This window comes from Leopardus geoffroyi, chromosome C1 (genome assembly GCF_018350155.1).
Source record: "Leopardus geoffroyi isolate Oge1 chromosome C1, O.geoffroyi_Oge1_pat1.0, whole genome shotgun sequence".
Lineage (NCBI taxonomy): Eukaryota > Metazoa > Chordata > Mammalia > Carnivora > Felidae > Leopardus > Leopardus geoffroyi.
This window is the reverse complement of record NC_059328.1, coordinates 30,802,772-30,827,120: the sequence shown is the minus strand read 5'-3', so window position 1 is coordinate 30,827,120 and position 24,349 is coordinate 30,802,772. Positions and strand designations below refer to the sequence as shown.

The following is a 24,349-nucleotide window of genomic DNA, read 5'->3' as shown; positions in this document are numbered from 1 at the left end:
ACCCATTGCCCAGCTGCCTGGAGGGTGGGCTGCTGGCAACCGAGTCCTTCTGTAGGCACCCATCAGCTAGGCCCCCAGGAGCTTTTTATCCGATGTTAGCCACCCTCCGTGGCGGCACCCCACATTTAATGGCTGGGGTATGGGGGCGTACATGTCCAGTCTCCTTGTCTCCGGGAAGGCACCAGCAACCAGCCCCAGGGCTCCCAGTGCAGGTGGAATGGGCTGAGCCTTTGTGTGGTCAAATCACTGTTTGGCCATGCTTGGTGCTGCTCCCTCTGTTCCCTACAGAGAACACTCTCCGACTGAACGTCTTAACTCAGTCTTTTGCCCAGAAGCCTGATACTGTTTATATGATTTTTGTGTAGGTTAGTTAATGCTCTGTGCCTCAGTTTTCCTCATCTTCAAAATGGGAGACATAATAAATAGTTCCTGCCTCACAGGATTGCTGTATCACATGAGGTAATCTGTGTAAAATGTTGAAACAGTGCCTGTTAAATGCTCAATAAGTGTTAGCTTTGTCTGTTGGCTTTTAGCCCAAGGGCACCTAGTTGGTAATAAGACCAGAAGTAAAACCCAATTATTTCCTTTAACTGCTGCCTCTATACCCTGAGCAAGCAGCCATTTATTCCCAGCAGCCTTGGGCTCTGAATACAGTAAGGGTTGAGGGGAAGTTGAAGGCTGGGAGACCTGGGGATGGAGAAAGTTGGGTTGTTCAATCTGTGGCCATTCCTTAATGAACACTACTATGAACCTACCGTGTGCTGTTCCCTTTCCTGGTTATCCTGGGGCCTCCTCCAAAGTACAGCGCCAGCCCGAGGTCTGCTCATTAGAGTGGGAAAGGTGGGCCCAGAGACAAGTCCATATAAATTATGGCAAAATGGGAGGAATGGCCATTCACCTACTCAACAAACAGGAGCATAGAGGTTCAGTTCAGCACAAGAGAGACACGGTGTTTCATTTTGTGGGAGACGAACAAGGCCCAAAAAAGAGGAAGAACGGTGTCCTGGCTGGGGGACAGAGAGGGCTTGGCAGGAAGTGTCATTTTGCTGGACCTTGAGGGAGGGTAGAACTTAGAAAGAGGTGGGAGGAGAAGGTGCGAGGGGAGGCAGGGAGGTGAAAAAACTCTTGGTGTTTTGGAACCCCAGTTCCTCAAGTGAAAATCCACTCCTAGCTTTCCCTGCTCAGAATCCTTCTGTGTGTTCCTTCGTGTCACAATTGAATTCAGGTTCCCCGAGTCTGCCACTCAGTGTCCAGTGTTCTGGCCCAGCTGAGCCACACAGTGTTCCCTTGACATGTCTCCAACTTGGTGAGGCTGTGGATGAAGGGAAAATACAGACTTTGGAATCAGACAGACCTAGACTCTCACCCCACCTTGGGTGCTCCTGGTTGTGAACTCATGCAAATCAGTTACCTTCCCTGATCATCAGTGTCCTCATCTATAAAATGGGGTGAATAATATCTCTTTCACTGAGTTGTCTTGGCCTCCAGTCTGGTTCTCAGTGATCACGCCTCCTGGTGTTCATGTTCTTGTGTAGGCCCCTTTCACACTCTGCCATTGCTGGTCTGTGTGACCAATAGAATATGACAGTAGTGATGATGTGTCACTTCCGAGATTGGGTTATAAAAGACTGCCCCTTCCATCTTGGGTCCTATATCCCACCACTCCTCCACGCCCCAGATTGTGGAGTCTGGGGAAGTCATGCCCGGAATGCCGTGAGCAGTCCCACGGAGAGGCCCACATGGTGAGGAACAGAACCCTGCCACCAACAGCCACATTAGTGAGCTTAGAAGTGATGTGTTCATCCCAGTCAGTTCTTCTGAGACCACAGCCCCAGCCAGCAACTTGACTGTCACCCCATAAAGGACCCTGAGAGGGACCCACCCAGCTAAGTGCCTAGATTCTTGACCCTCAGAAATATGTGAAATAATAAATGTTTCTTGTTTTGAGCTGCTACATTTGGGTTACTGTGTTACATAGCAATAGATAGCTAATACAATTATGTATTAACAGAAATGGCATGTGTGACATGCCCAGTATGATGCCTGACACAGTTCAGTGCTTAAAAAATGGGAGCTGAGGGAAGCCTGGCTCAGTCAGCTGAGTGTCCAACTCTTGATTTTGGTTCAGGTCAGGATCCCAGGGTCGTGAAATGGAGCCCTGCATGGGGCTCCACACTGAGAGTGGAGCCTGCTCAGAATTCTCTCTTGCTCTCCCTCTGCCCCACTCCCCCACTCGTGCTTGCTTGCTCTCTCTTTCTCTCTCTATCAAATTAAAAAAAAAAAAAAAAAGGGAGGTGGCACATTATTTCCCACCTCTGCGCCTTTGCCTAAAATACTCTCCTCCATTCCTGTTTGTCAAAATTCTTCCACCACTTTCAAATACATTTTCTAGAAAAGTGTTCTCTGACCCCTGCTCCCCAAGGCACCCTCCATGATTAGAGCCTTCATCCCCATCGTGTGTATTTCTCCTAGGATTTGAGTCACTTTCTGCCAGTCTCATTCAGGGCCATGTCTTGCCCCTATTTTACTCCCTGGGAAACCATGAACGACCTGAGAACAGGGACAGATCTGAGTCTTTGGGGCACCCCCACCCCGTGCACCCCATCCCCTGCATGGCAGGCACTCAGGGCAGACTGGTAAGGTTGAGGGAGGACGATCACAGCTGGAGGCAGGGAGCTGAGAGCAGGGTCAGGAGCCTGGGCCTGGCCAGTGCAGCAGAGCAGGGCCGCCCTCACTGTCTTTGTGGAGGCTGACAGCGGGTTCGGCATCTCCCTGGGCGCTTTCTGGGACCTCCAGTGCCCCCAGGGCCCTGCCTGGAAGAAGGTGGCTTCAGCAGGCATTCTCGGCAGGGGGGGGCCCATTGACAGGAGAACCTCATTGACAGGTGACCCCCCCCATCGCAGTATCACCACCTGGAGGGAAGCTAGGGCCACTCATTTTACCTCAGCTGCAGGTCTGAAAGTCCACATGAAGGGCCCTCACCTGACGTGCGACCCCTGGCAAGTCTTTGCCCCTCTGGGCCTCAGTTTCCCCATGTCTGCAGGGTTGCCCTGGAGGCCTTTCCAGCTCTGACCAAAGAATGTGCCCACCCCTGCCCACTGATGGGGCTCCTCCAGGGGTGAGGCCCAGGGCAGGGAGGTACACCCAATCCATCTCCTTACGGAAATCCATTCCCTACGGGAGAGAGGGATGTGTCACTGTGACCGCATCTTTCCGGAAAAGTCCCACAGTTCAGTTCTTCCCCCGGGTTTGCACTGGGGAATCGTATCCTTGCTCAATCTCCTCGGATCTATTTTTGGCCTTGACAGACTTGATGTGGGGGAGTGTGCGGGTGTTCCCTTTTAATTTGGGGTCTGAAGCCGTCGGAGGCCTGGACCAGCAATCATGAGTGCAGAACCATTTATGGAAACAGCTCTTGAAAAAAGTCGGTAATGAAAACTGACTAAAAATACCTTAGAAATGGAGCCTTGGCCTCCTCTGGGAAGCACCGAGATTTCTGGGTGGGAGGAAGAAGCCCTTCAGATGCAGACTTGGTAGGTGGTCCATTCTGCAGCCCCTTGGTGGGCCTGCACCAGCCATGGAGACCTGGGTCTTGTTTTAGGTCTGAAGGGGTGGGGGGCCCTCGCCCTTGTCACGAGCAGGACCAGCCAGACAGGACCCACACACCTGCCTCTGGGACCCTGGGGAGCCTGCCCTCCCCCTTAGCAGCCTGGCCATGCAAAGGGGTGCCAGTCCCAAGGCAAAGTGACAACATGAGTGGCTTCTGACGGAGGCACACTGTGACACAGAGGCCACTCCAGACCGGCAGCATGGCCAACCCAAGGGGCAGCGGCTGCTGGATGATGAGCCGCTGTCCCAGGGACCTTGGGAAGAACCAGCAGACACATCCCCTCTCTGGGCCCCCAGAACACAAGGAGCTCAGTGGAAGTTCACTGAGAGCTTCCCGTTTCCACCCCACACTGTGCAGTCCTGCCCTCAATTGTGCACCATCCAAAAGGGCACATGGAGCAGAGATGGGGACCCCTGGGACTGGGGAAAGGGAGAGGCTGGCAGGCTGATCTGTGTGGGGTCGGAGCAGGACGAGGGGGCCTTGACAGCTGGACTGAGAGGAGAGTAGCCTTTGGACCAGGCGGGATGGGGGCAACTCAGGAGAGAGCGCTTTGGGGAGGGTGTCCAGGGAGGGTGTTTGCAGCCAGAAGGCCGAGGAGGCCATGAGGTTGGGCCAGGTCAGCTCAGGGGGTCCTGGAACCAGAGCTTGGGCTCCTCCCAGGGGCCCTGTGGGGCTGGGGAAGGGTTTGAGGGCAGACCGGTCAGATTTTCTTTTCTTAACAGCCACTCTGGGTGGCTTACTTATGGTCAGAAACAAGACAGATTTAGGTCTTCTGGATGACTCTAAATTTTGTCCAGGGCACAAAAATAGCCAAAGTTTTTGTTGGTGTAGGACTGGTAGACTCAGGGTGTGGCATCTGGAGACCTGGCCCATGAGTGGTGCAGGGCCTCAGATGCAGATTGTGGGTGGCAGTCATGGAGGGCGGAGGCCACAACCTCCCCACAGAAAGGGCCTTTCCCAAACATGGGATCTGGAGGTTGGTTTATCAGAGACTGAGGGAGAAGGCCGAGAGTCCTATCAACACATGTTGGTGATTCATGATTGTTTCTTATTCTGGAAGCCACATTAAGGTGAATCAGAAAGTAAATTCATTTGCGGTTCCCCAGACAGAAGCTGGTCCAACGTTTGATCATTTTTGGCAGTTTTTATAATTATGTAGAAAATAAACATTTAGAAGTGCCAGGTGTCGCTCTGTGTGTTCCCTATGCCCAGTAAATACTTGGTGCGTGGCCTTTCATGTTTTTGCCAGTGCGACAAAGGGTTGTGTTGTTAAAGGGTAAATTCATATGTAATTTTGCCATGGTCCTGCAAAAGGACATTGCCAAATTCCTCTCCAATGCATTCCTTTTTTTTTTTTTTTTTAATGTGTATTTATTTTTGAGGTAGAGCGAGCAATAGGGAGGGGCAGAGAGAGAATCCCAAGCAGCCAGCACAGAGCCTGATGCAGGGCTTAAACTTACAAACCGTAAGATCATGACCTGAGCTGAAATCAAAAGCCGGATGCTTAACCAACTGAGCCACCCAGGCGGGCATCTCTATCCAATGCCTTCCTACCAGCAACGTGTGAGAATATTCATGTTTGCTCTCACCTACCTCGCAAAGGCTGTACTGAGCACCCTATGAAAAGTACCCTCTCCCTGTTGCCATTACTTTTGAGCCTATAACCCTCTATATTTCACTCACAATGTAAACAGCATCCCCTATCTTACTTGTTTTGTTGTTCATATTGTGTCTTCCCCCTTAGATCGTAAACCCCATCAGTACAGAGACCCAGTTTACCTGTCTTATTCACTGTATTCCAGTGCTCAGAACAGTCTTTTTTTTTTTTTTTTTTTTTTTTTTGGCTTAAACAGAAAAACATTTATTTCTCACAGTTCTGGAGGCTGCAAGTTTGAGATCAGGGTGCCAGCATGCTCAGGATCCAGCTGAAGGCCATCTTCTAGGTTTTTTTTTGGTTTTGTTTTGTTTTTTTGTTTTTGGTTTTGCTTTGTTTTGTTTTTAATTTTTAAATTTATATCCAAGTTAGTATATATTGCAACAATGATTTCAGGAGGAGATTCCTTAAAGCCCCTTACCCATTTAGCCCATCTCCCCTTATACTACACCCCCAGCAACCCTCTGTTTGTTCTCCATATTTAAGAGTCTCTTATGTCTTGTCCCCCTCCCTGTTTTTGTATTATTTTTGCTTCCCTTCCCTTATGTTCATCTGTTCTGTCTCTTAAAGTCCTTATGAGTGGAGTCATGATATTTCTTTTTCCCTGACTAATTTCACTTAGCATAATACCCTCTAGTTCCATCCATGTAGTTGCAAATGGCAAGATTTCATTCTTTTTGATTGCCGAGTAATACTCCATTGTGTATGTATGTGTATATATATATATGTATATATATATATATATATATATATATATATATATATATATATATATATATATATACCACATCTTCTTTAGCCATTCATCATTGATGGACATTTGGGCTCTTTCCTTACTTTGGCTATTATTGGTAGTGCAGCTATAAATGTTGGGGTGCATGTATCCCTTTGAAATAGCACACCTGTATCCCTTGGATAAATACCTATAGTACAATTGCTGGGTCGTAGGGTGGTTCTAGTTTTAATTTTTTGAGGAACCTCCATACTGTTTTCCCAAGTGGCTGCACCAGTTTGCATTCCCACCAGCAGTGCAAAAGAGATCCTCTTTCTCTACATCCTTGCCAACATCTGTTGTTGCCTGAGTTGTTAATGTTAGCCATTCTGGCAGGTATGAGGTGGTATCTCATTGTAGTTTTGATTTGTATTTCCCTGATGATGAGTGATCTTGAGCATTTTTTCATGTGTTGGTTGGCCATCTGGATGTCTTCTTTGGAGAAGTGTCTGTTCATGTCTTTTGCCCAATTCTTCACTGGGTTATCAGAACAATCTTACATATAGTAAGAACTTAATAAATTTGTTTATAAATTGAACTTGATAAACTAAGGAAAATTAAATGGGCAGATTAACACATTTATTTGGGAAAAGATCATTCCACTTCTTCCTTCCCTCTCCTCCCCCCAGCTTTGAAATTTCTGACATGGCCTCCTGAGGGTACCACATCTTAGCACAATGTAGGGAGATTGCAGGTCAGGCTCCTCAAGAACTCTTGTTGAATGGCCACCCCTCCCAGTCCATTGTCTGACTGTTTATAAAGTGAGGAAAGCTGGGCAGTACCCTTATTCTCAGTTCACAGAGGAGACGAGGCCAAGTATGTACCTGGTTGGTGCAGGGTCAGGCCTGCAGTGAATGTCCTGACCACTGGTCAGAGCTCCCTGTGCTGCCCTAAGCTGCCTCTTTGGCTAAAGCAGGCTTGGTTTGCACTGTTAACAAAAGGGTCATAGGGGTGCCTGGGTGGCTCAGTCGGTTAAGCGGCCAACTTCGGCTCAGGTCATGATCTCACAGTCAGTGAGTTCAAGCCCCGCATCAGGCTCTGTGCTGACAGCTCAGAGCCTGGAGCCTGTTTCAGATTCTGTGTCTCCCTCTCTCTGACCCTCCCCTGTTCATGCTCTGTCTCTCTCTGTCTCAAAAATAAATAAACATTAAAAAAAAAAATTAAAAAAAACAAAACAAAAAAAAAAACAAAGGGGTCATAGAGGTCCCCAAAAATGCTTTCCCAGAGCACCAGCTTTTGGACAATCTCTCTACTGACTCAAAGCAACAGCCACAGAAAAAGAGGCAAATCCATAGGTTATCTCTCCGCATCCTCTCAACTGTCAGATGAAGGAGTGTTCTTTACCCAGTTCCACACTTCAGGAAATACCACTAATTACTGATGAAGAGCATTACTTTCCTAAAAAGGTCCCTTCTAGTGCTTACCTGGAACAGCCAGGGTGGGGAATTTCCTGTGCCGAACTACTGGGTGCCTCATCGATTTCACAAACCCACAATGGAAGCTGGGAACTGGGGTCAATGCAGGTACATGAGGCTCTCTCTACCCAGCTCACCTGGCCCCCCCGGTCAGCATGGGAGGGAGGCCGCAGGGTGTGGTGCTCCTGAGGAGCTGGCGGGCTCACGGGTTGTGCCCCGAGTCCCCAGATCCAGCATGAAATCAGCGTCGGGCCTGCACACGGAGATTCCCAGTAGCCCCAGGACCCGCCCGTCAGCCGCCACTGGGCCTTGGGAGCAGATACATTTATGATGCTCTGAGAGGACACAGGTGAAGGGTGTGACTGAGCCACCCTCCTTCGCTCTCCGTGCCGCACCCTGTGACAGCCAGCAGCCTAGACTTATGTCATCCTGCACGACCGGGATTACACAGCCACATACCAGGGGTGGTCTGTGCAGTCCTCGAATGGATGGAAATTGTCACCAAAGCTGTGCATGTGAGTGTGAGTGTGTCTGTAGGGGGGAGGGGACACGCGTGTCCATATTCTTTTTTTTTTTTTTTTTTTAATTTTTTTTTCAACGTTTATTTATTTTTGGGACAGAGAGAGACAGAGCATGAACGGGGGAGGGGCAGAGAGAGAGGGAGACACAGAATCGGAAACAGGCTCCAGGCTCTGAGCCATCAGCCCAGAGCCTGACGCGGGGCTCGAACTCACGGACCGCGAGATCGTGACCTGGCTGAAGTCGGACTCTTAACCGACTGCGCCACCCAGGCGCCCCGAGTGTCCATATTCTTGGCGTGCATCGCTCGGTGAGGGTCCAGAACCCTGCCCTCCGCGCTCTCTGCCTGTGTGGGAGGACCCGCATCCACTCTGGGTCATGCTGCCTCCGCAACAGCCTGGGCCACGGGTAGGCATTTGCTGCTTGTCCGGCACGCTGTCAGAGGATGGACGTTCTGTTTCTTCTCCTCCTCGGCTGGGGATGAGAAGCCCGTCTCCTCCTGTCCAAATGTGCGTCCACAGGCCCCACCCAGCCCAGCTGTTTGTCCATCACCAGATCAGGTCCTCATCGTGAGGACGGGAAGTGCTCCCCACATCCGTCTCCGCCACCGGCCCGGTGACTTGTGGTCCCTGAGCCCAGTAGCGAGAGGGAGAGAGTTTTTAAAAGACTCACAGACATGTAATTAAAATCTCAGTGTTGGGTTTTGAGGACGGCGCTGGGCGGCTCCCACCCCTGCTTTCCGGAAACACAGATTTGTGGTGTTTGAAAGTGACAAGAGGCTAAAGTAAGACGGTACTAAATATACTGTCCTGGGCACTTCCGGGCAGCTGGGGAGATGTGGGATTGACTCGCCACCCACAGCCTCCTGCCCAGACAGTCCAGCCTCACCACCAGGCCGCCCTGGCTCCCCCTCCAGCCTGCGCTTCACCTGCCCCACCACACATACCTTCCTCCCCACCCCAAACCACACTGCGCCCCTGCTGCCCAGAGCCCTGAACCCCAGTGGCCAGAAGCACAGCCCACGCTCCTGGGCCAGAATTCCAGCCCTCCACAGGCCACAGCCACTCAGGGCCCGTCCCCCACACTGCTGTTCTGTGGACGCCCCAGCACCCCACACCGGTGCCTCTGGGGTCCCCTCTGCCTAGGATGCCTTCCCTGCCACCTTCTCCACCCGACAAGACTCTGTCCCATCCTTTAAGGCCAGTTCAGATGTCCCCTCCTCTGGGAAGCCTGCTCAGATCCCACCACACCATGGGACTGTCCAGCTTCCCCAGGCCCTGACCAGGTCTCTCCAGGAGCTGTCACTCCTACCTTGCTACTCCTTGTTCCTTTCTGAGCCTCCCTCCGGCACACCTTCTTCCTTCCCCTTGTCCCCAAACGGGGCCTGCCATCATTTCACCCTTTGCTGTGTTTTATGGCTGTTGTTTCCCCTGCTGGCACAATCTGTTCCTCAGCCCTAGGCCTTATGTCAGGCTGGCCCCTTTCTTGTGCAGTGTCCTTCTCTCGACATATCCGCTCTCACCCTTCAAGGCCCAGCCCGTGTCAGCTGCAAAGGCTCCCCCTCCCCAGGCTTCCATGCATGTACATCGGCAGATTCTGGACAGCCCCTGCCTCAGAAATGCACTCACTTATGTCTCTGCTCCCTTATGTGGCTCTTTTCTGCCTTGGCTCTGATGTCCGTCTTCCCAGAGGAGGGACCTGACCTCTACTTCACCCTCAGGTCCCAGCGCCAGCAAGGAATGGGGATGGCAGGCCGGGTTTGGGGTTCAGGGGCCAGAAGTGAAGGCTGCTCTCGTTGAGCTGGTGTATGCTGGCTCCTATGCAGACGCCTCACCATGTAGCCCCACTGAGCCTTCTCAGCACCCAGCGGGCGGAGCCTGGGAGCAAGCCCCTTTGCAGAGGAGGGGGCCATCACCACCCAGGCTGCCTCGGCCCCCAGCTCCCACCCAACTCCGCCCACCCCCAGCCCGAGCCCAGAACACGAGTGACCGCCGGTCCCGCTCTGTCTTGCAGTGGAGCGTGACCGTACCCTGGGCCACCAGGAGCCCCACTGGAAGGAGTTCCGCTTTGACCTGACCCAGATCCCAGAGGGGGAGATGGTCACAGCCGCTGAGTTCCGGATTTACAAGATGGCCAGCACCCACCTGCTCAACGGGACCCTGCACGTCAGCATGTTCGAGGTGGTCAGAGAGCAGTCCAACAGGTGCCCGCCCCACGCCCCGCCTCCCGGTCGAGCCTCTGTCGGTGTATCGGGCCCAGCCCCGGAGGGGACATGTCCCAGAGGACAGAAGGGGAGCTCCCTGGAGAGCACACCCCCAGAGACAGAAAGATACTTGACCCCAGGCCTCGTGTCACTGTGGGGAGTGACCCAGACCAGTCCTGCTGCAAGTCCGTGCCCCGCTGTCCTGGGGCAGGACCTTGGGTAGGTCACTGAGCTCCTGGGCCTCAGTTTCCACATCGCTGCGTGGGCGCAGTAACACCTTTGTGGGGTAGATGCAGTGAGATGAGGAGAGTGAGGCACCTGGCCCGAGCCAGGCAGGTGCCCACTCGTGGTCCACAGGAGGGCCCTAGAAACACAGAGGCAGCTGTGCCAGCCCTCGGTTAATTGTTCTTTCGTGTCCACAGGGAGTCTGACTTGTTCTTTTTGGATCTTCAGACGCTCCGAGCTGGGGACGAGGGCTGGCTGGTGTTGGACGTGACAGCAGCCAGTGACCGCTGGTTGTTGAGCCGGAACAAGGACCTGGGGCTCCGCCTCTATGTGGAAACGGATGATGGTGAGGCCCAGGGTTGGGCGGCAGACCTTCTCCCGGGGGCTCCTCTGGCGCTGCTGGCAGCCGAGAAGGCTGCAGCCCCCTCCCTGGGCCCTGGAGGCCTGGCCTTTCTCAGCCCTGCACCTGGGGTGACGATCCCTGCCCTGCCGTGGGGGTCAGCGGGGTGCAGGGGCCAGGTTCCCGCAGCAGGGGCCCCCTACCCCAGTGCTCTCCCTCCTCTCCTTGTGTGGAACCCACGCTTGAGCTGCTAAGAGAGAGTCTGTGTTTTCCCTCTCCAGGAGCAACCGTGTAGGCTGGGAGGTCCCCTACTGGGCAGGGCAGGAGGGGAAGCGGTTACACCCTCAGACTTGATCAGAGAGGCCTGGGTTTGAATCCCAGCCATGCAGCGCTGTCACTCGGTGACCTTGCAGGATACTTACCTGCTAAGCCTCTGTTTCCTCATCTGTAGAATGAGGATCACACCTTCATTCATTCCATAGGTATCTGGGGAAGAGCCTCCGTTATGGCAGGAGGTGGGATGGAGAGGCCGAAGATGGGCACAAGATTGGCGTATCTGAGCTGCAGGAAGGGGCGGCCGTGGCTGGAGCAGGGGGGGCCAGGGCAGATGGGAGAGGAGACTGAGAGCTGGCAGGGCGCATTCTTTTTTTTTTAAGATTATATTTATTTTTTAACGTTTATTTATTTTTGAGAGAGAGAGTGTGAGCCAGGGAGGGGCACAGGGGGACAGAGGATCCAAAGCAGGCTCTGCACTGATGACAGAGAGCTGATGTGGGGCTCAGACTCATGAACTGAGAGATCATGACCTGAGCCAGAGTCGGACGCTTAACCAACTGAACCAGCCAGGGCCCCCAAGATTTTATTTTTAAGTAATGTCTGCACCCAACGTGGGGCTCGAACTCACAACCCTGAGGTTAAGCGTCGCATGCTTTACCAACTGAGCCCGCCAGGCGCTCTGGGCCCTCTGTGGGTAAACCAGGGCCTGGTGTTGGAGCGTGGGGGGTAGCTCACTGTATTTCATAGCAGTGGAGGATGGCAGGATCTGAAAAGGGCTCCCTGAAAACACCCCCCTGCCCCCCCAAGGAGGACATCACTCCACCCCTCAGTGTGACAAGGCTTAGCGACCTGCTTCCCAAAGTACAGTCGGGACGGGGTGGGGGAAGTAAGTTCACAGAGGAGAAAGCTGAGCGTGCTGCCTCGGCAGGTGATCAGGGTTCACGTGAATGTCACGTACCTCCCGTGTCCCCTTGACATGAAGGGATGGGAAGGGCCCTCCATCTCGTGGTCTTCCCCCCAAAACCCACACCCCGTCTAACCGTGAGAAAAACCCAGACAAACGGAAACTGAAGGACGTACTGCAGAGTGCCCGTCAGGTCCTTCTCCAAACGGTCATAATTACAAAGCAAGTCTGAGCTCGTGTGAGAGCTCAGAGGCGCCTGAGCAGTTGTAGCAGCTGACGGCCATGTGGGATCCGGGTGGGGACCCTGGAAGAGAGGGAGGACATGGGGAAGACCAGCGAGATCCGAATATATCGTGTTAATTTATCATATTGGTTCATCAGTTGTGACAAATCCAGGCCCTATCGTAAATGTTAACATTTCCCAGGGGAAACCGGCTCTGGTATCCGGGGACTCTGGGCTGTCAGTGCAATTTTTCTGTAAATCTCAACTAGGATAAAATAAAACCTTTCTCCGTATGTATCCAGAACGGCCCGCCCCTGACGTGAGCAAGGAGGGTGGTGTGTGGGGGACAAGAGCGCCGTCACAGAGGCTCAGGAGCTACCCAGCGTGCAGGTGGAATGGGGAGGAGCTTGTTGGTAGCGGCAGAAATGGAGAAAAGTGGGCAGTGGAGGAATCACAGAAAATGTGGAGTGAGCCAGGGGCCCATTTTTAATAGATTTGTTTCTGAGTGAAAGAAGAGGAGGGGGCAGGTCTGAGGCAGCAACCCCAGAGCACTTTCTTTGGCGGTGAGGTCATTGGGAGCCCTGGTAGAAGTCCAGATGGCCGGTCATCCAGGACAGGTGAGCGCGGGGGCGGGAGGCGCAGGTGTGGGAAGCGCCGCCATCTGCGTGGCCTGAGGGCCAGGGGACTGGAGCAGGTCACCCGGGAAGGGGGTAGTGACGGAGAAGGAAGGGGACCACCCAGAGTTGGGGGTGTCCAACAGGGAGAGGTGTGCCGGGAAGGGGCCCCGCGAAGGACCTCCCTTGCCCCCGGGGCTTTGGGCTGGACACGGGCGGCCTTCCCGCCAACCCCGAGGACTCAGGGTCGCGTCTTCCCCTCAGGAACGCTGCTGCCTCCGCAGGGGGGGACGCAGGGTCCAGAATCCCCTTGGGGGAGGGGCCCCTTGTTGTGGGTAGGGGTGCCGGGGCCACCCGGTGTGAGCGTCACCGCCCCACATGCCCTCCTTGCTCTGCGACGAAGTGGTGGCGGCCGGCGTTGGCCTGTCCCCCGCCGGTCTCAGTCCGGGACCCGGAGCCGGAGCGCACAATGACCGTCCTCCAGAGGCTCGCGCGGGGGCTCGGGCACCGTGTCCCCGCCAGCTGCTGGGGGCCCACGCTGGCTGAGGCCGAGGGCGGTGTGCGCGGCCTGGCCACCAGCGCTCACGCCCGCGCCAAATTCTACGCGGATCCCGTGGAGGCCATCAAAGACATCGCCAACAGGGCCAACCAAGATCATGGTCGGCGGCTTCGGGCTCTGCGGGATTCCAGAGAACCTGATTCAGGTGCTGCTCCGCAAGCATGTCAAAGACTTGACCGTGGTCAGCAGCAACGTGGGTGTGGACGACTTCGGGCCGGGCCTGTTACTGGAGACCAAGCAGATCGCCCGCCTCATCTGCTCCTACGTGGGGGAGAACACGCTGTGTGAGCGCCACCGGTACCTGGCAGGCGAGCTGGAGCTGGAGCTGACGCCCCAGGGCACCTTGGCCAAGCGCATCCGCCCCAGGGGCGCCGGGGTCCCCGCCTTCTACACTCCCACGGCCTATGGGACCCTGGTTCAGGAGGGAGGCGCCCCCATCAGGTCTGCGCCCGACGGCCACATCGCCATCATGAGCCAGCCCCGAGAGGTGAGGGAGTTCCACGGGCACCACTATCTTCTGGAGCAGGCCATCACCGCCGATTTTGCTTTGGTGAAGGGGTGGAAGGCCGATCGCGCCGGGAACATCATCTTCAGAAAAAGCGCCAGGAATTTCAACGTGCCCATGTGCAAAGCTGCAGAAACCTCCGTGGTGGAGGTGGAAAAAATCGTGGATGTGGGGACCTTTGCCCCCGAAGACATCCACGTTCCTAACATTTATGTCGACCGCGTGATTCAGGGAGAAAAACACGAGAAAAGAATTGAGCATCTAGCCCTCAGGAAGGAGCACGATGAAATAGCCGAGTCTGCAGATGACCCCGGGGCCCGAATTGTCAAGCGGGCAGCTCTTGAATTTGAGGATGGCATGTATGCCAATCTGGGCATAGGAATCCCGCTCCTGGCCAGCAACTACATCAGCCCGGACATGACTGTTCATCTTTACAGTGAACATGGCATCCTGGGCTTGGGGCCGTTCCCACCCAAAGATGAGGTGGATGCAGATCTCATCAATGCGGGCAAGCAGACGTGAGCATTTTCCCCGGAGGCTGTTTCTTCTCCAGCGATGACTCATTCGCCATGATTCCAGGAGGGCACCTCGACCTCACCATGCTGGGAGCCATGCAGGTCTCCAAATACGGTGACCTGGCTAACTGGATGATACCCGGGAAGAAGGTGAAAGGCATGGGGGGGGGGGCCGTGGACTTGGTGTCCAGTCCCAAGACCAGAGTGGTGGTCACCATGGTGCACTGCACCAAGGCCAACGAACCCAAAATCTCGGAGAAGCGTACCATGCCGCTGACTGGGAAGCGCTGTGTGGACGGGATCATCACTGACAAGGCTGTGTTCGACGTGCACAAGAAGAAAGGCCTGATGATGATCGAGCTCTGGGACGGGCTGACCGTGGACGACATCACAGAGCACGGGCAGCCCTTCGCTGTGTCACCGAACCTCAGACCCATGCAGCAGGTGGCTGCCTGACCCGGGAAAGGAAGCCCTGGTCAGAGGGTGTGTTTCATTTTCGCCGCTGCCTCTCACCCAGAGGGGGTGTCATCACGCCTGTCCGTTCGTCTGACCGGTTCTCCTGGCGTCTCAGACTCGGCTACCGCCAGACAGACTATTCTCTCAAGAGGAATATGGCTTTAGTTAAAAACAAAAGGAGACCATTGGTGTTTCTCTTGCATGTTCTGTGAGTCCTGAGGTCTGGTTCTGTCGTCGGGCACTCAGATGCCCTCCTCACTGTGATGTTTACGTTAAATTCCTGCAGCTCAGATGATCCCACAGGAAGGCTTCCACTGAGGAGCCTTCTTTCGGGAACGAGCCACGAAATGTGGGGGGAAGTGATGAGGGAGGAGTAACCACCCCCGTATCCCCAAGGCTCCTTCCAGTGTCAGCCCCTGCAGCTGACCCCCTTCCCGTCCCAGCAGGATCGTTCCTGAGCGGTGCCTCTAACGTGTCTGGTGCATTTGTTTGTGGGAGGTGATGTCATAGATCAAAGTTTAGTCTCTGGACTGATTAGTGCAACCCACTTGGCCTGGGGCCCCAGGTCTAGAGCCCGGCTGTTTGAGGGCTGACCTTTGCCAGCTGAGCAGGACTGGGATGGTTTCACAGTGAATCAGGACACCCGCTAATGGAACAGACACGTAGCATCGTGTTTGTGTGTGTCTGTATCCCGTATGAGAAGTGCACGTGTGTTTCCATACGTACGTACGTACATGTGCCTGTGCGTGCGTGTGTGTGTGTGTGTGTGTGTCAGGGTGGCAACACTGAGGTGATGTACAGGAAGTAGAGCAGTTGGCACTGTGTTCTAAGGAGCATAAAAGTCAGTAATCACCTCCTGTCGTTTAGTTTAAGAAAATACCGTGGGAGGGGCTCTTAGGTGGCTGAGTTGGTTGAGCATCCGACTCCTGCTCCGGTCATGATCTCAGTTTCAGTTTGTAAGTTCGAGCCCTACGACTGGCTCGCTGCTGTCCAGCACAGAGCCCACTGCAGAGCCTCTGTTCCCCTCTCTCTCTGCCCCTCCCCCACTCATGTTTCCTCTCTCTCTGAAAAATAGAAACATTCAAACAAAGAAAAAGGAAAATTCTACAGGAAATGAGAATGAAGAGATCTACCCCTTTCTCGTCTTTTAATGAAAGCCGGGAAATAACCTAAATGTCTAAAGTTAAGCTAATCTCTAAATATTATGGTACATTTTCTCAAGGGAATTTTATGCATTTGAAACGTTCATAGTGGAGACATTTTAACAGCAGTGAACATGTTTATGTGAAAAAGTTGGAAAACATACAGACTTCTTTGTTAAGATGACCATTGTGTAAAAGTTCAGGTGACATGAAAATATTCCAGAAAGATGAAAACGATGTGTTGGGGTGGGCAGAGGTTTCTGAGTGGTATTTCTTCCCCAGAGGTTACCTTACAGTTGCCCTTGTGTTACTTTGACAGTTAAGAAATCAAGAGGTCATTTGGAAATACAAAGAGGTACAGGAAGTTGGTTTCATTGGTGGAGTCGACATTTCCAGGGATCGTGAGTGTGTTTCTCAGGGCATCCTCATCTCTAAGCAGCTGTGGGGTCAAATCCCATTTTCAGAGGTGTCCCTCTTCCTAGCCGGAGGTCCCCATCATGTCCAGCCCACAGCCTTTTCTCTCTTTTTTAACCCACAAACCTGGGAGTAAGACCTTCAGTGGGTAAGAACTTGGGATCTGACTGAACCGCGGCTCCAGGACTTTGGCCAGATGTCTCTGCCCCACTGAACCCGGGGTCTCGTTTGTGGATGTCAGGGCACAGTTAGTGCCCTGCTCTTGGCAGTGCTGGGCAGAGCAAGCCCTGGCTACGTGCTGGTGGCTGCTCCAATCTGCTGGGTCATAAATCCATCCACACCCCCAGAACGTATGGGGTGGAAGGGAGAACTCGGGCCTCGGAGCGCTCAGATGGACATGGGAACCGTGGTTCTGCGAGCCCCCGGGAGAGTGGCTCTGACGTTTCTCAGCGAAGCATGAGGTCCAGGGGGACTGTGGAGACACATAAGGTCACGCGTGTGAACTAACTCGAAACCTATAAAGTGCTTCACAGATGGCATTGTTCACCGTTATCGCAAGTAATGACCCTGTGTTCGCGAGGCCCCCCTCCCTCCATCTCCCTCGGACCTGGGACTCCTGTTTCCAGAGGAGCAAACTGAGGCCCTCTGCCTCCGTGCTCCTGGGCCCGAGCAGGCCCTGGCAGGAGGGTCCCCGCTGTCCCATGTGCACGGCCCCTGCCCGCGAGTGATTGCCCTCTCTCCTCTCTCCGTCTCAGGGCACAGCGTGGATCCTGGCCTGGCTGGCCTGCTGGGGCGACGGGCGCCGGGCTCCAAACAGCCTTTCCTGGTCACTTTTTTCAGGGCGAGCCCTGGTCCTGTCCGAGCCCCTCGGGCAGCGAGGCCCCTGAAGAGGAGGCCTCCCAAGAAAACCAACGAGCTGCCACACCCGAACAAACTCCCGGGGATCTTTGGTGAGGTCCGGGAGGTGCCTGGGGTGGGGCCCGGGAGCCACCTGGAGGGGACAGAACCCTCTGGGTCCTCAGTAGGTTCAGGCCGGGGGTCACCCTCCAGCACTGTTCTGTGGACCAGCCTCTGCCCTCTCCGTCCCTGCCACCCAGAAGTGCTTTCTCTGCCCTCCCCTGGCTCCCAGGGCTTTTTCCAGAAGTCTCCATCAGAATCAGGTGCCCCATCCTCTGGGCAGCACAGCCCCTGGGGACCCTGCAGGATGCACAACTGTTTATGCGGAGGTGTCCCCCGCAGACTGAGCCCCTCAGGATCAGGAGTGGGCCTGCCCTGCCCTCCTGCCCTCCTGCCCTCCTCTCCTCCACGGGGAGTTCGCCCTTTGGCCTCCGTGAGCCACTCGATCCCGTGGAATGGGGGCGGCAGGAGAGGTGGGATGAGGTCACTACAGAAAAGGAGCCACTGATGGCCCAGGGTCCCCTGGGCTGTTTACTGAAGCATCGGGAGGGCCCACAGGTTGGAACTCAGGGGAGGCTGGGGTGAGTGCAGGGTTCCTCTGTAGCTATCGGACCCACCTGGAGCCATCGAAGTTTCTCGAGCTGGGTCGTGACACCAGCAGAGCTGCAGGATGGGCTTAATGAGATCAAATGCGTCTGTTTCACTGCATTCATTTATTCACCAAGTGTGCCCGGTGGGGTGTCCCCCGCCCTGGGAGCTCCCTGTGGAAGCTGCCCAGAGCAGGAACCCCAGAACAGACCTGGCTTCTGTCCCTGCAGATGACGTTCACGGCACTGACGGCCGGCAGGTTTGCCGGCGGCACGAGCTCTACGTCAGCTTCCAGGACCTCGGCTGGCTGGTAATTTCTGACTCTCCTTCTTACATGACGGTCCCCACCCGGAGATGATAGGTGTATCTCCAGGGACAGCTAGAATTATGGGTGACTTTAGTTTTCTCATGCATTAGGTTCTTCAGTGTTTTCTGAAGGGAATATGTCTTTCTTTTATAGTGAGAAGGTGCTTTTTGGTGAAAACCATGGAAATGGGGATAGTCTGAATCCTCAGCCAGAACATGTCAGGGCTGCAACAGGGAAACCGAGGCTGGGAGGGCAGTGCGTGTGCACGTCTGCTGGGACAGCAGCTCTAGAAGATGCAGGCAGTGGGTGGGTGGGGAGGATGATGCCCAGTGCACGTGATGGGGACAGAGCTGTGCCCAGCCCTGCCTGCCGAGGGCCTCCCGGTGGATGACAGGCCTCTTGGGGGAGCCTGCCTGCAGGGACCCTAGGCTTGGCTGATGGGGCTGGGGCTGCAGGTGGGTAAGGGGCAGCCCTGTGTCGTCTTGTGCCGTGTGCTGGATTCAGGGGCTCAGTGTGGGGGGGCATCTGGACGGCACTCACTTTCTCCTCTTTCCCCCCCAGGATTGGGTCATTGCTCCCCAAGGCTACTCAGCCTATTACTGTGAGGGGGAGTGCTCCTTCCCGCTGGACTCGTGCATGAACGCCACCAACCACGCCATCCTGCAGTCCCTGGTCAGTACCACGTCCATCCTGTCCCCACCCACGGGGAGAGGGCTCGTGCAGCCAGGTGGATGGAAGCGCCTGCTCGGGTCTCAGGGAGCTCTCCCCACCCTTCACTGTAGGCACACGCAGTTAACTTCCCATGTCTGTACAGGAACTGGTCCCTATGTGGCCACGTTCACATGTAGACCCCTAGGCATCTGAACCCACACACACCTGACTTACCCTGACTGCTTGTGCACACCCAGATCCGTGCCCTGCACATGCACGTGTAAGGCATTCACGTACATACGTGGGCACCCAGGTTTACAAGACATGCTTGCTTCTGGTCACACATCACACCACAACACACACATAACATGTGCATCCCACCTGTGTACCTGTGTGCTCTAAACACACATCACCGTGTCCCCTGGCATCCTCGGCCTCCTGTCACACAGATGCCTGTGGGGTGAGTGACAGGCATGTGCATTCAGCCACCTGCTGCACAGTGTATGAGGAGAGCGTTACAGGTGTGACCTGGGTGACGGGCTGGGCTTTGCCCCCCCCTTCTGTTCACCTCCCCATTGTCTTTTTCCTGGTCCCTTAGTTCTTTGTGTCTCCCACAGGAAGTAAATGCTTTTGATCCTGTCTGGGGTACCTTTAAATGCTGAATAATAGTTTCTGTGAGGAGCATTGTTGCTGCTGTTTATTGCTAAGCGTTTTAAAAGTTTGTTGATAATAAGATTGAGATTTCTTTCTAGAACGTTTACCTAGAAGCCTACTTCCTGGTGTCCCTGCCCCTATGTTAATCTAGTAAGAGGTTAAGTAATGCCCCTGAGTGAGAGTAAACATCACTAACAGCGGCTTTGACCCTGTGGTCACACTGCCTTTCTCACATCAAGTGGGAGTTGCTGCCCTCAGGGACTGCTTTCCTGGGAAAGCTTGGTTGTGATGAGACACACATGGTTCTCCTGGCCCACAAGGGTGTGCAGCTCCCAAGTCAGGATAGCTGGGTGGGCTTGGGCTGCAGGGAGGCATGAGGGGCCGGGAAAGTGAGGTCAGAGGTGGGCCCGGGAGGGAAGCGGGACCTGCAGGTCTGAGGAGGGGCCGGGCTGAAGCTCTGGATGTCAGAGTGGCATGGGGCCGTCCCTCCAGTCCTGAGAACAGGTGAGCTTCTCTGGGGAGACGGCAGATGCAGGAGTGGAGGTGAGGACTGGCCTCCTCCATGGGGAGGCCGGGCAGTGATGGGGGACTTGGGGTGTCGTGAAGGCAAGAGAAGGAAGCATTTCCCTCTAGGCTCATCCTCTTAGCCCTTCTCCACACAGCAGCTGGGGATCCCACTAAAGCACAACCTAGCACCTCGTTCTCAGTTGAGAAACTTGGTCTCGCTTCCTACCATTCCCAGGAGGAAGGTTGAACCCTTGGCCTGGGACGCAGAAACCCTCGTGAGCCACCCTGCCGACCTCGCCAGTGTCCCCACATGTTCTAGTACCCTCATCTCCCTGTATAGGCTGTTTCTCACCTTCCTGCCTTTGCACCTGCTGTGCCCTCCACTTGCAGGGCCTCCTCCCCTGCCCTGGGCCCAGCCACCCCCTGCTCCCCTCGCACGCCTCATGTCTGTGGCCCTTCCATGCCAGGGGTCGTCACCACACTCATGCTCCCAGTGCTGAAGGCCTGCTTTGTTGTGCCGCTCCGGTGGGTCCTGGTTGTCTGCTGGAATATCCCCCGTCTCCCTTTCCCTCCCCACTGAGTCTGTGAAAGCAGAGACCATGTCTGGGACATTTCTGTGCCCCATGCTGGCAGAGCTGGCACAAGGCACATGTCCTAGATACACTTGTGTTGGAAATGAGAAAAGTACCATTCTACCCATTTGGCAGAGGAGAAAACGAGGCCCACAGATGCGCGATTTGTACCCAAAGATGCACAGCCAGTAAGTGACAGACACTTGGATTTGGTCTCCCGGTGGCTCAAAAATGAGCTGGGTGGAATGGCACATTAGCTTCCTCAAGTCATCCTGTTTGGTGCCAGATGGAATAAAAGACCTTCTTTCTGTCACTCATCTGACAAAGCTCTCGTCCGGGGCGTGGGGGAGGTCTCAGAAAGGCCGTACCCCTGCGGTGCCCAACTTCTCTCCAGCACCCCGACCTGGGCAAGACCCTCCCCTGTTCCCAGTCATTCAGAGCCCATGGCTGGGGCAGGCAGGCAGTGTAGCCTAGTTTTTCACGTGGGCCCATGAAGGCCAAGCCGGGCCACCGCATTTGGAGGTGGGGAAGTTGGGAGCAGTGGCACCCAGGTCCTGTCTGGCTGGACATCCCCACAGCGGCCTTGGCCTCCCCCTGGGCCCCTGAGAGGCTGTTGGGCCCTGAGCCAGCTGGTGTCCTCCCGGCAGGCTGGCTCAGAGCTGGGCACAGGGGAGTGGGGGCCAGACAGATTCCCCCACCAGACAGCTTCATCCGGGTCCTGCTTGGCTGCGTCCGAGAGGGTGGGGGGCCCTGGGCTGCACGACACAGGGATGGAGCAGGTGTCCTCTTCTCTCCTGCCTCCCCACAGCCTCGGGCCGCCTTCGGGCCTGCAAGTGGGGGGCCCTGACCAGGAATTCCGTGTAAACTGCGGCTCGTCCTGCCAGGGCTTGGGAGAAATATTTTTAGGAAGCTGAAAATGGGCCGTTCCTCAGGCAGGCTCTCTCCTGGCAGTAAGGCTGTTCAGAGGGCAGCAGGTCAGCACGCCCCGTCCAAGTTCCGCCACACCTGAGAGCCATGCAACTCTGGGCACCATGCAGGGCCTCTGCGCCCTCCGTCTTGGTCGGCCCAGAACAGTAGTTGCCTTAGAAGTTGTTATCAGGGGTGGCAAGTGCCTTGAGGAGTAACAGCACTGAACACGAGGATGGACCTAGGATTCTAGGTCTCTCCTGTTCTGTGATCGTTCACTGGCTCACAGCTGGGAGGGGAGACAGATGGCAAACAGCTAATGGGGACAAGATATGATCAGGGACGTTACAGGAGCACATGGGAGGAGCGGAGGGGACCCCAGAGGGGTGGTGCGGCAGAGGATTGGGCACCGGGCACGCCATGTGCTGGAGACCAGTGAGCGGGTCGTGGCCTCTGAGGGGAGTGAATGTGGAGGGAGGGAGCCAGCTGGCGCGGGGAAGGGGTGAAGGGGGGTGGGGTGGGGAACATCTACAGGTTAGCGCCAGCCCGGGCTTCGGAGGATGGAGCCGGGGAGGGTGAGCAGCTGGAGACTCTGGGGTCAGTGGGACCTGGGAGTCGTGGGAGAAGGCCGCGGTACTCACACCTGACTGCCATCCCTCCCCTGGCCAGGTGCACCTGATGAAGCCGGACGCGGTCCCCAAGGCGTGCTGCGCCCCCACGAAGCTGAGCGCCACCTCCGTGCTCTACTATGACAGCAGCAACAATGTCATCCTGCGCAAGCACCGCAACATGGTGGTCAGGGCCTGTGGCTGCCACTGAGGCCCGGCCCCGCCGCTGCAGAGCCTCCCGCCTGGATCAGGCCCCTCTCCAGATGCAGAAAACTCTCACACCCAGCCCGACCTCAGGGGGTGGGGGGGAATGGAGGGATGGGCCCCCAGAGATCAACATATCTATGCCCTTCTTTTCTTCCTGCCAGGGCTGGATATTCTCCAGGCCTCTCTGCCCCTTCCCTGCCTGAGGTTTGTGAAAATCTTTTGGCCTCCAGGCCTGGTGGTCTGAGTCACTGAGCAGGTTCTCTCCCAGCCTCCTCCCCGAGAAGCACGTGCTGACCAGCATTTGGGGGTTGACACAAAAGTCCTGAGGACCTATCCATGTCCATTGCTGGTCCAGGCTTGTGGTGATTTGGGGTGAACTGAGGGGCACCTAGAACCCAAAATGGCTACCTCGGGCTCTTTACTATCCATTACAGGGCTTGGATGTGTGTAGACAGTCTAGTCTACCTCCGGTTCCCTGCCCCTCCCAGGTATTTCTGGGCACTTTTGTTAGAGTGTGGACTTGCCCTCATTGCTGTGTAGTTGTGGATCTGAATCATCAAGCTGTGCTAGCCACAGGTAGGCACGTGTGCCAATTCAAGAGCTGAATGAACCACATGACATAGGGCTCAGGCCAATGGCATTTGTCTCTCCCGATCTTACTGCGTTGATCTGCCTCTGCTACCCAGGGAAGAGCTGCGGTGCATGGATTTTGGCCTTTGTAGAAACAAAAAACTGGGGACGTTTCATTCACCTATCTGTCTGTCACCATGCTGAGCTCAGCTCCATGGAAAAGTTCTCTTTTTATTGAGCCTAGCATGGTAGAGAAATTGGGTGGCTCAGGATGACGATGCTGAGAACAGATGACATGACTACCCTTTCCCTTTGGCATGGCAAACATCAATAATCAATCTTGATTTTTTTTTGCTTCCAAATCTGGATAGAATTTCAAAACGATTGGTATTAGAACTCCACTGTTTGCCATCTTCTGCCATAAGGAGCAATCCATTTCACCCACTGCAGTGCATCTGGGACACTGGGCAGCCTGGGGCCAGGTGTGGGGCAAGGGCAGGGTTTTCTCAGCACCTGCTTATGTCCAATTGTCAAAATCAGGCTGGTCACCATAATCTGCATCACCCTGTGTGCCCAGGAGTGCCGTCCTGTCTCTCTAGGCCTGTGGACAAAAGAAAAGGTCCCTGTCCCACGGGAGTGACAGGCAGTAATTAGGCTGACCTGGGTGAAGGTTCCCGGAAACCACTGTTCTCCTTGGAGCAGCCGCCACAGGCAGTTGGAGTGTTTATTTGATTTCTGACTTGCTAAGCCTGTAATTTACCTGCTGGAGCAGACAGAGTCCAGCTGCCCGAGCCCTGAAATACTGTCATTAAAAGCAGATCCTGGGCCCGCCCAACCCACAGGCACAGCCCAGCTGAGGCGGAACCACCCCTGTGCCCAAAGACGCGCATCTCTGCCATCACTCTGCACCCTGAGGAGGGGCCCCGGACATCAGGCCTGGCAGCAGGTGTGGAGGCCAGGGGCCCTGCTGCAGGACAGCAGCCCCTCCACGGGGACCTGGAAAGGACTGTGGAGCAAATACAGAGAAAGAGACCCTGGGATAGAGAGCAGGTCCAGACTGTCTGCAAGGTGGAAAGTTCCCCATCAGTTAAGGATCTAAACTCTGGCCTAGATGTTAAGAGAGCTGACCGGGTAGATGGTTTCCTCCTCTGGGTCTCATTTTCCCATGTGTACATGAAGGCATTCGGCTTTCTGGTCTCCAAAGGGCCTTCTGCTGGAAATCTTGTCTGCCAACCCTTTCTCACGCTGAGCCCAGATGCTGCCTCACAACCTTGAACTGGGGGCTCAGGTGGTGGTCACAGATCAGAGCTGGTATAAAATATAGAACTGTTTGCCATTCTAGTCCTTATCTAACACTTCCATCTTCCTAACATCAAAGATGACCTTTTAGGCAAATGTAAGTTTAAAATTAGCCAATTATTTTATCAATTCTTTACTTCACCCTCGTATCTTTTGTGCCCAGCCAATAGCCCAACACAATTAGGGGTACACCAGGAATGTCTGTCAAATCACCCAAAGATTTATAGACAGGGATAT

The 24,349-nt window shown here is 54.9% G+C and overlaps 2 protein-coding genes and 1 long non-coding RNA gene across 3 annotated transcripts in view; 2 read left to right on the top strand and 1 right to left on the bottom strand.

Annotated features, from left to right (window-relative positions):
- BMP8B (bone morphogenetic protein 8b) overlaps positions 1 to 22,338 on the top strand; it is a 29,605-nt gene extending 7,267 nt beyond the window's left edge. Inside the window, exons 2-7 of the mRNA XM_045482297.1 lie at positions 9,984 to 10,173; positions 10,596 to 10,744; positions 17,102 to 17,296; positions 18,062 to 18,141; positions 18,700 to 18,810; positions 22,098 to 22,338. Coding sequence (XP_045338253.1) covers positions 9,984 to 10,173; positions 10,596 to 10,744; positions 17,102 to 17,296; positions 18,062 to 18,141; positions 18,700 to 18,810; positions 22,098 to 22,247 — 875 coding nt within the window. The 3' untranslated portion in view covers positions 22,248 to 22,338. The remainder of the gene's footprint in view (positions 1 to 9,983; positions 10,174 to 10,595; positions 10,745 to 17,101; positions 17,297 to 18,061; positions 18,142 to 18,699; positions 18,811 to 22,097) is intronic.
- LOC123599857 (succinyl-CoA:3-ketoacid coenzyme A transferase 2, mitochondrial-like) lies at positions 13,308 to 14,972 on the top strand. The gene is given in 2 exon segments (XM_045482291.1): positions 13,308 to 14,336; positions 14,339 to 14,972. Coding segments are annotated over 2 exon segments (1,377 nt in total). The 5' UTR covers positions 13,308 to 13,411; the 3' UTR covers positions 14,791 to 14,972.
- On the bottom strand, positions 16,050 to 22,177 carry LOC123599860. Its single transcript, XR_006713324.1, has 2 exons — positions 22,072 to 22,177; positions 16,050 to 16,818 (listed from the first exon to the last, which is right to left on the bottom strand). It is a non-coding gene; the product is annotated as an uncharacterized LOC123599860 (long non-coding RNA).
- Positions 22,339 to 24,349: the final 2,011 nt, after the last annotated feature.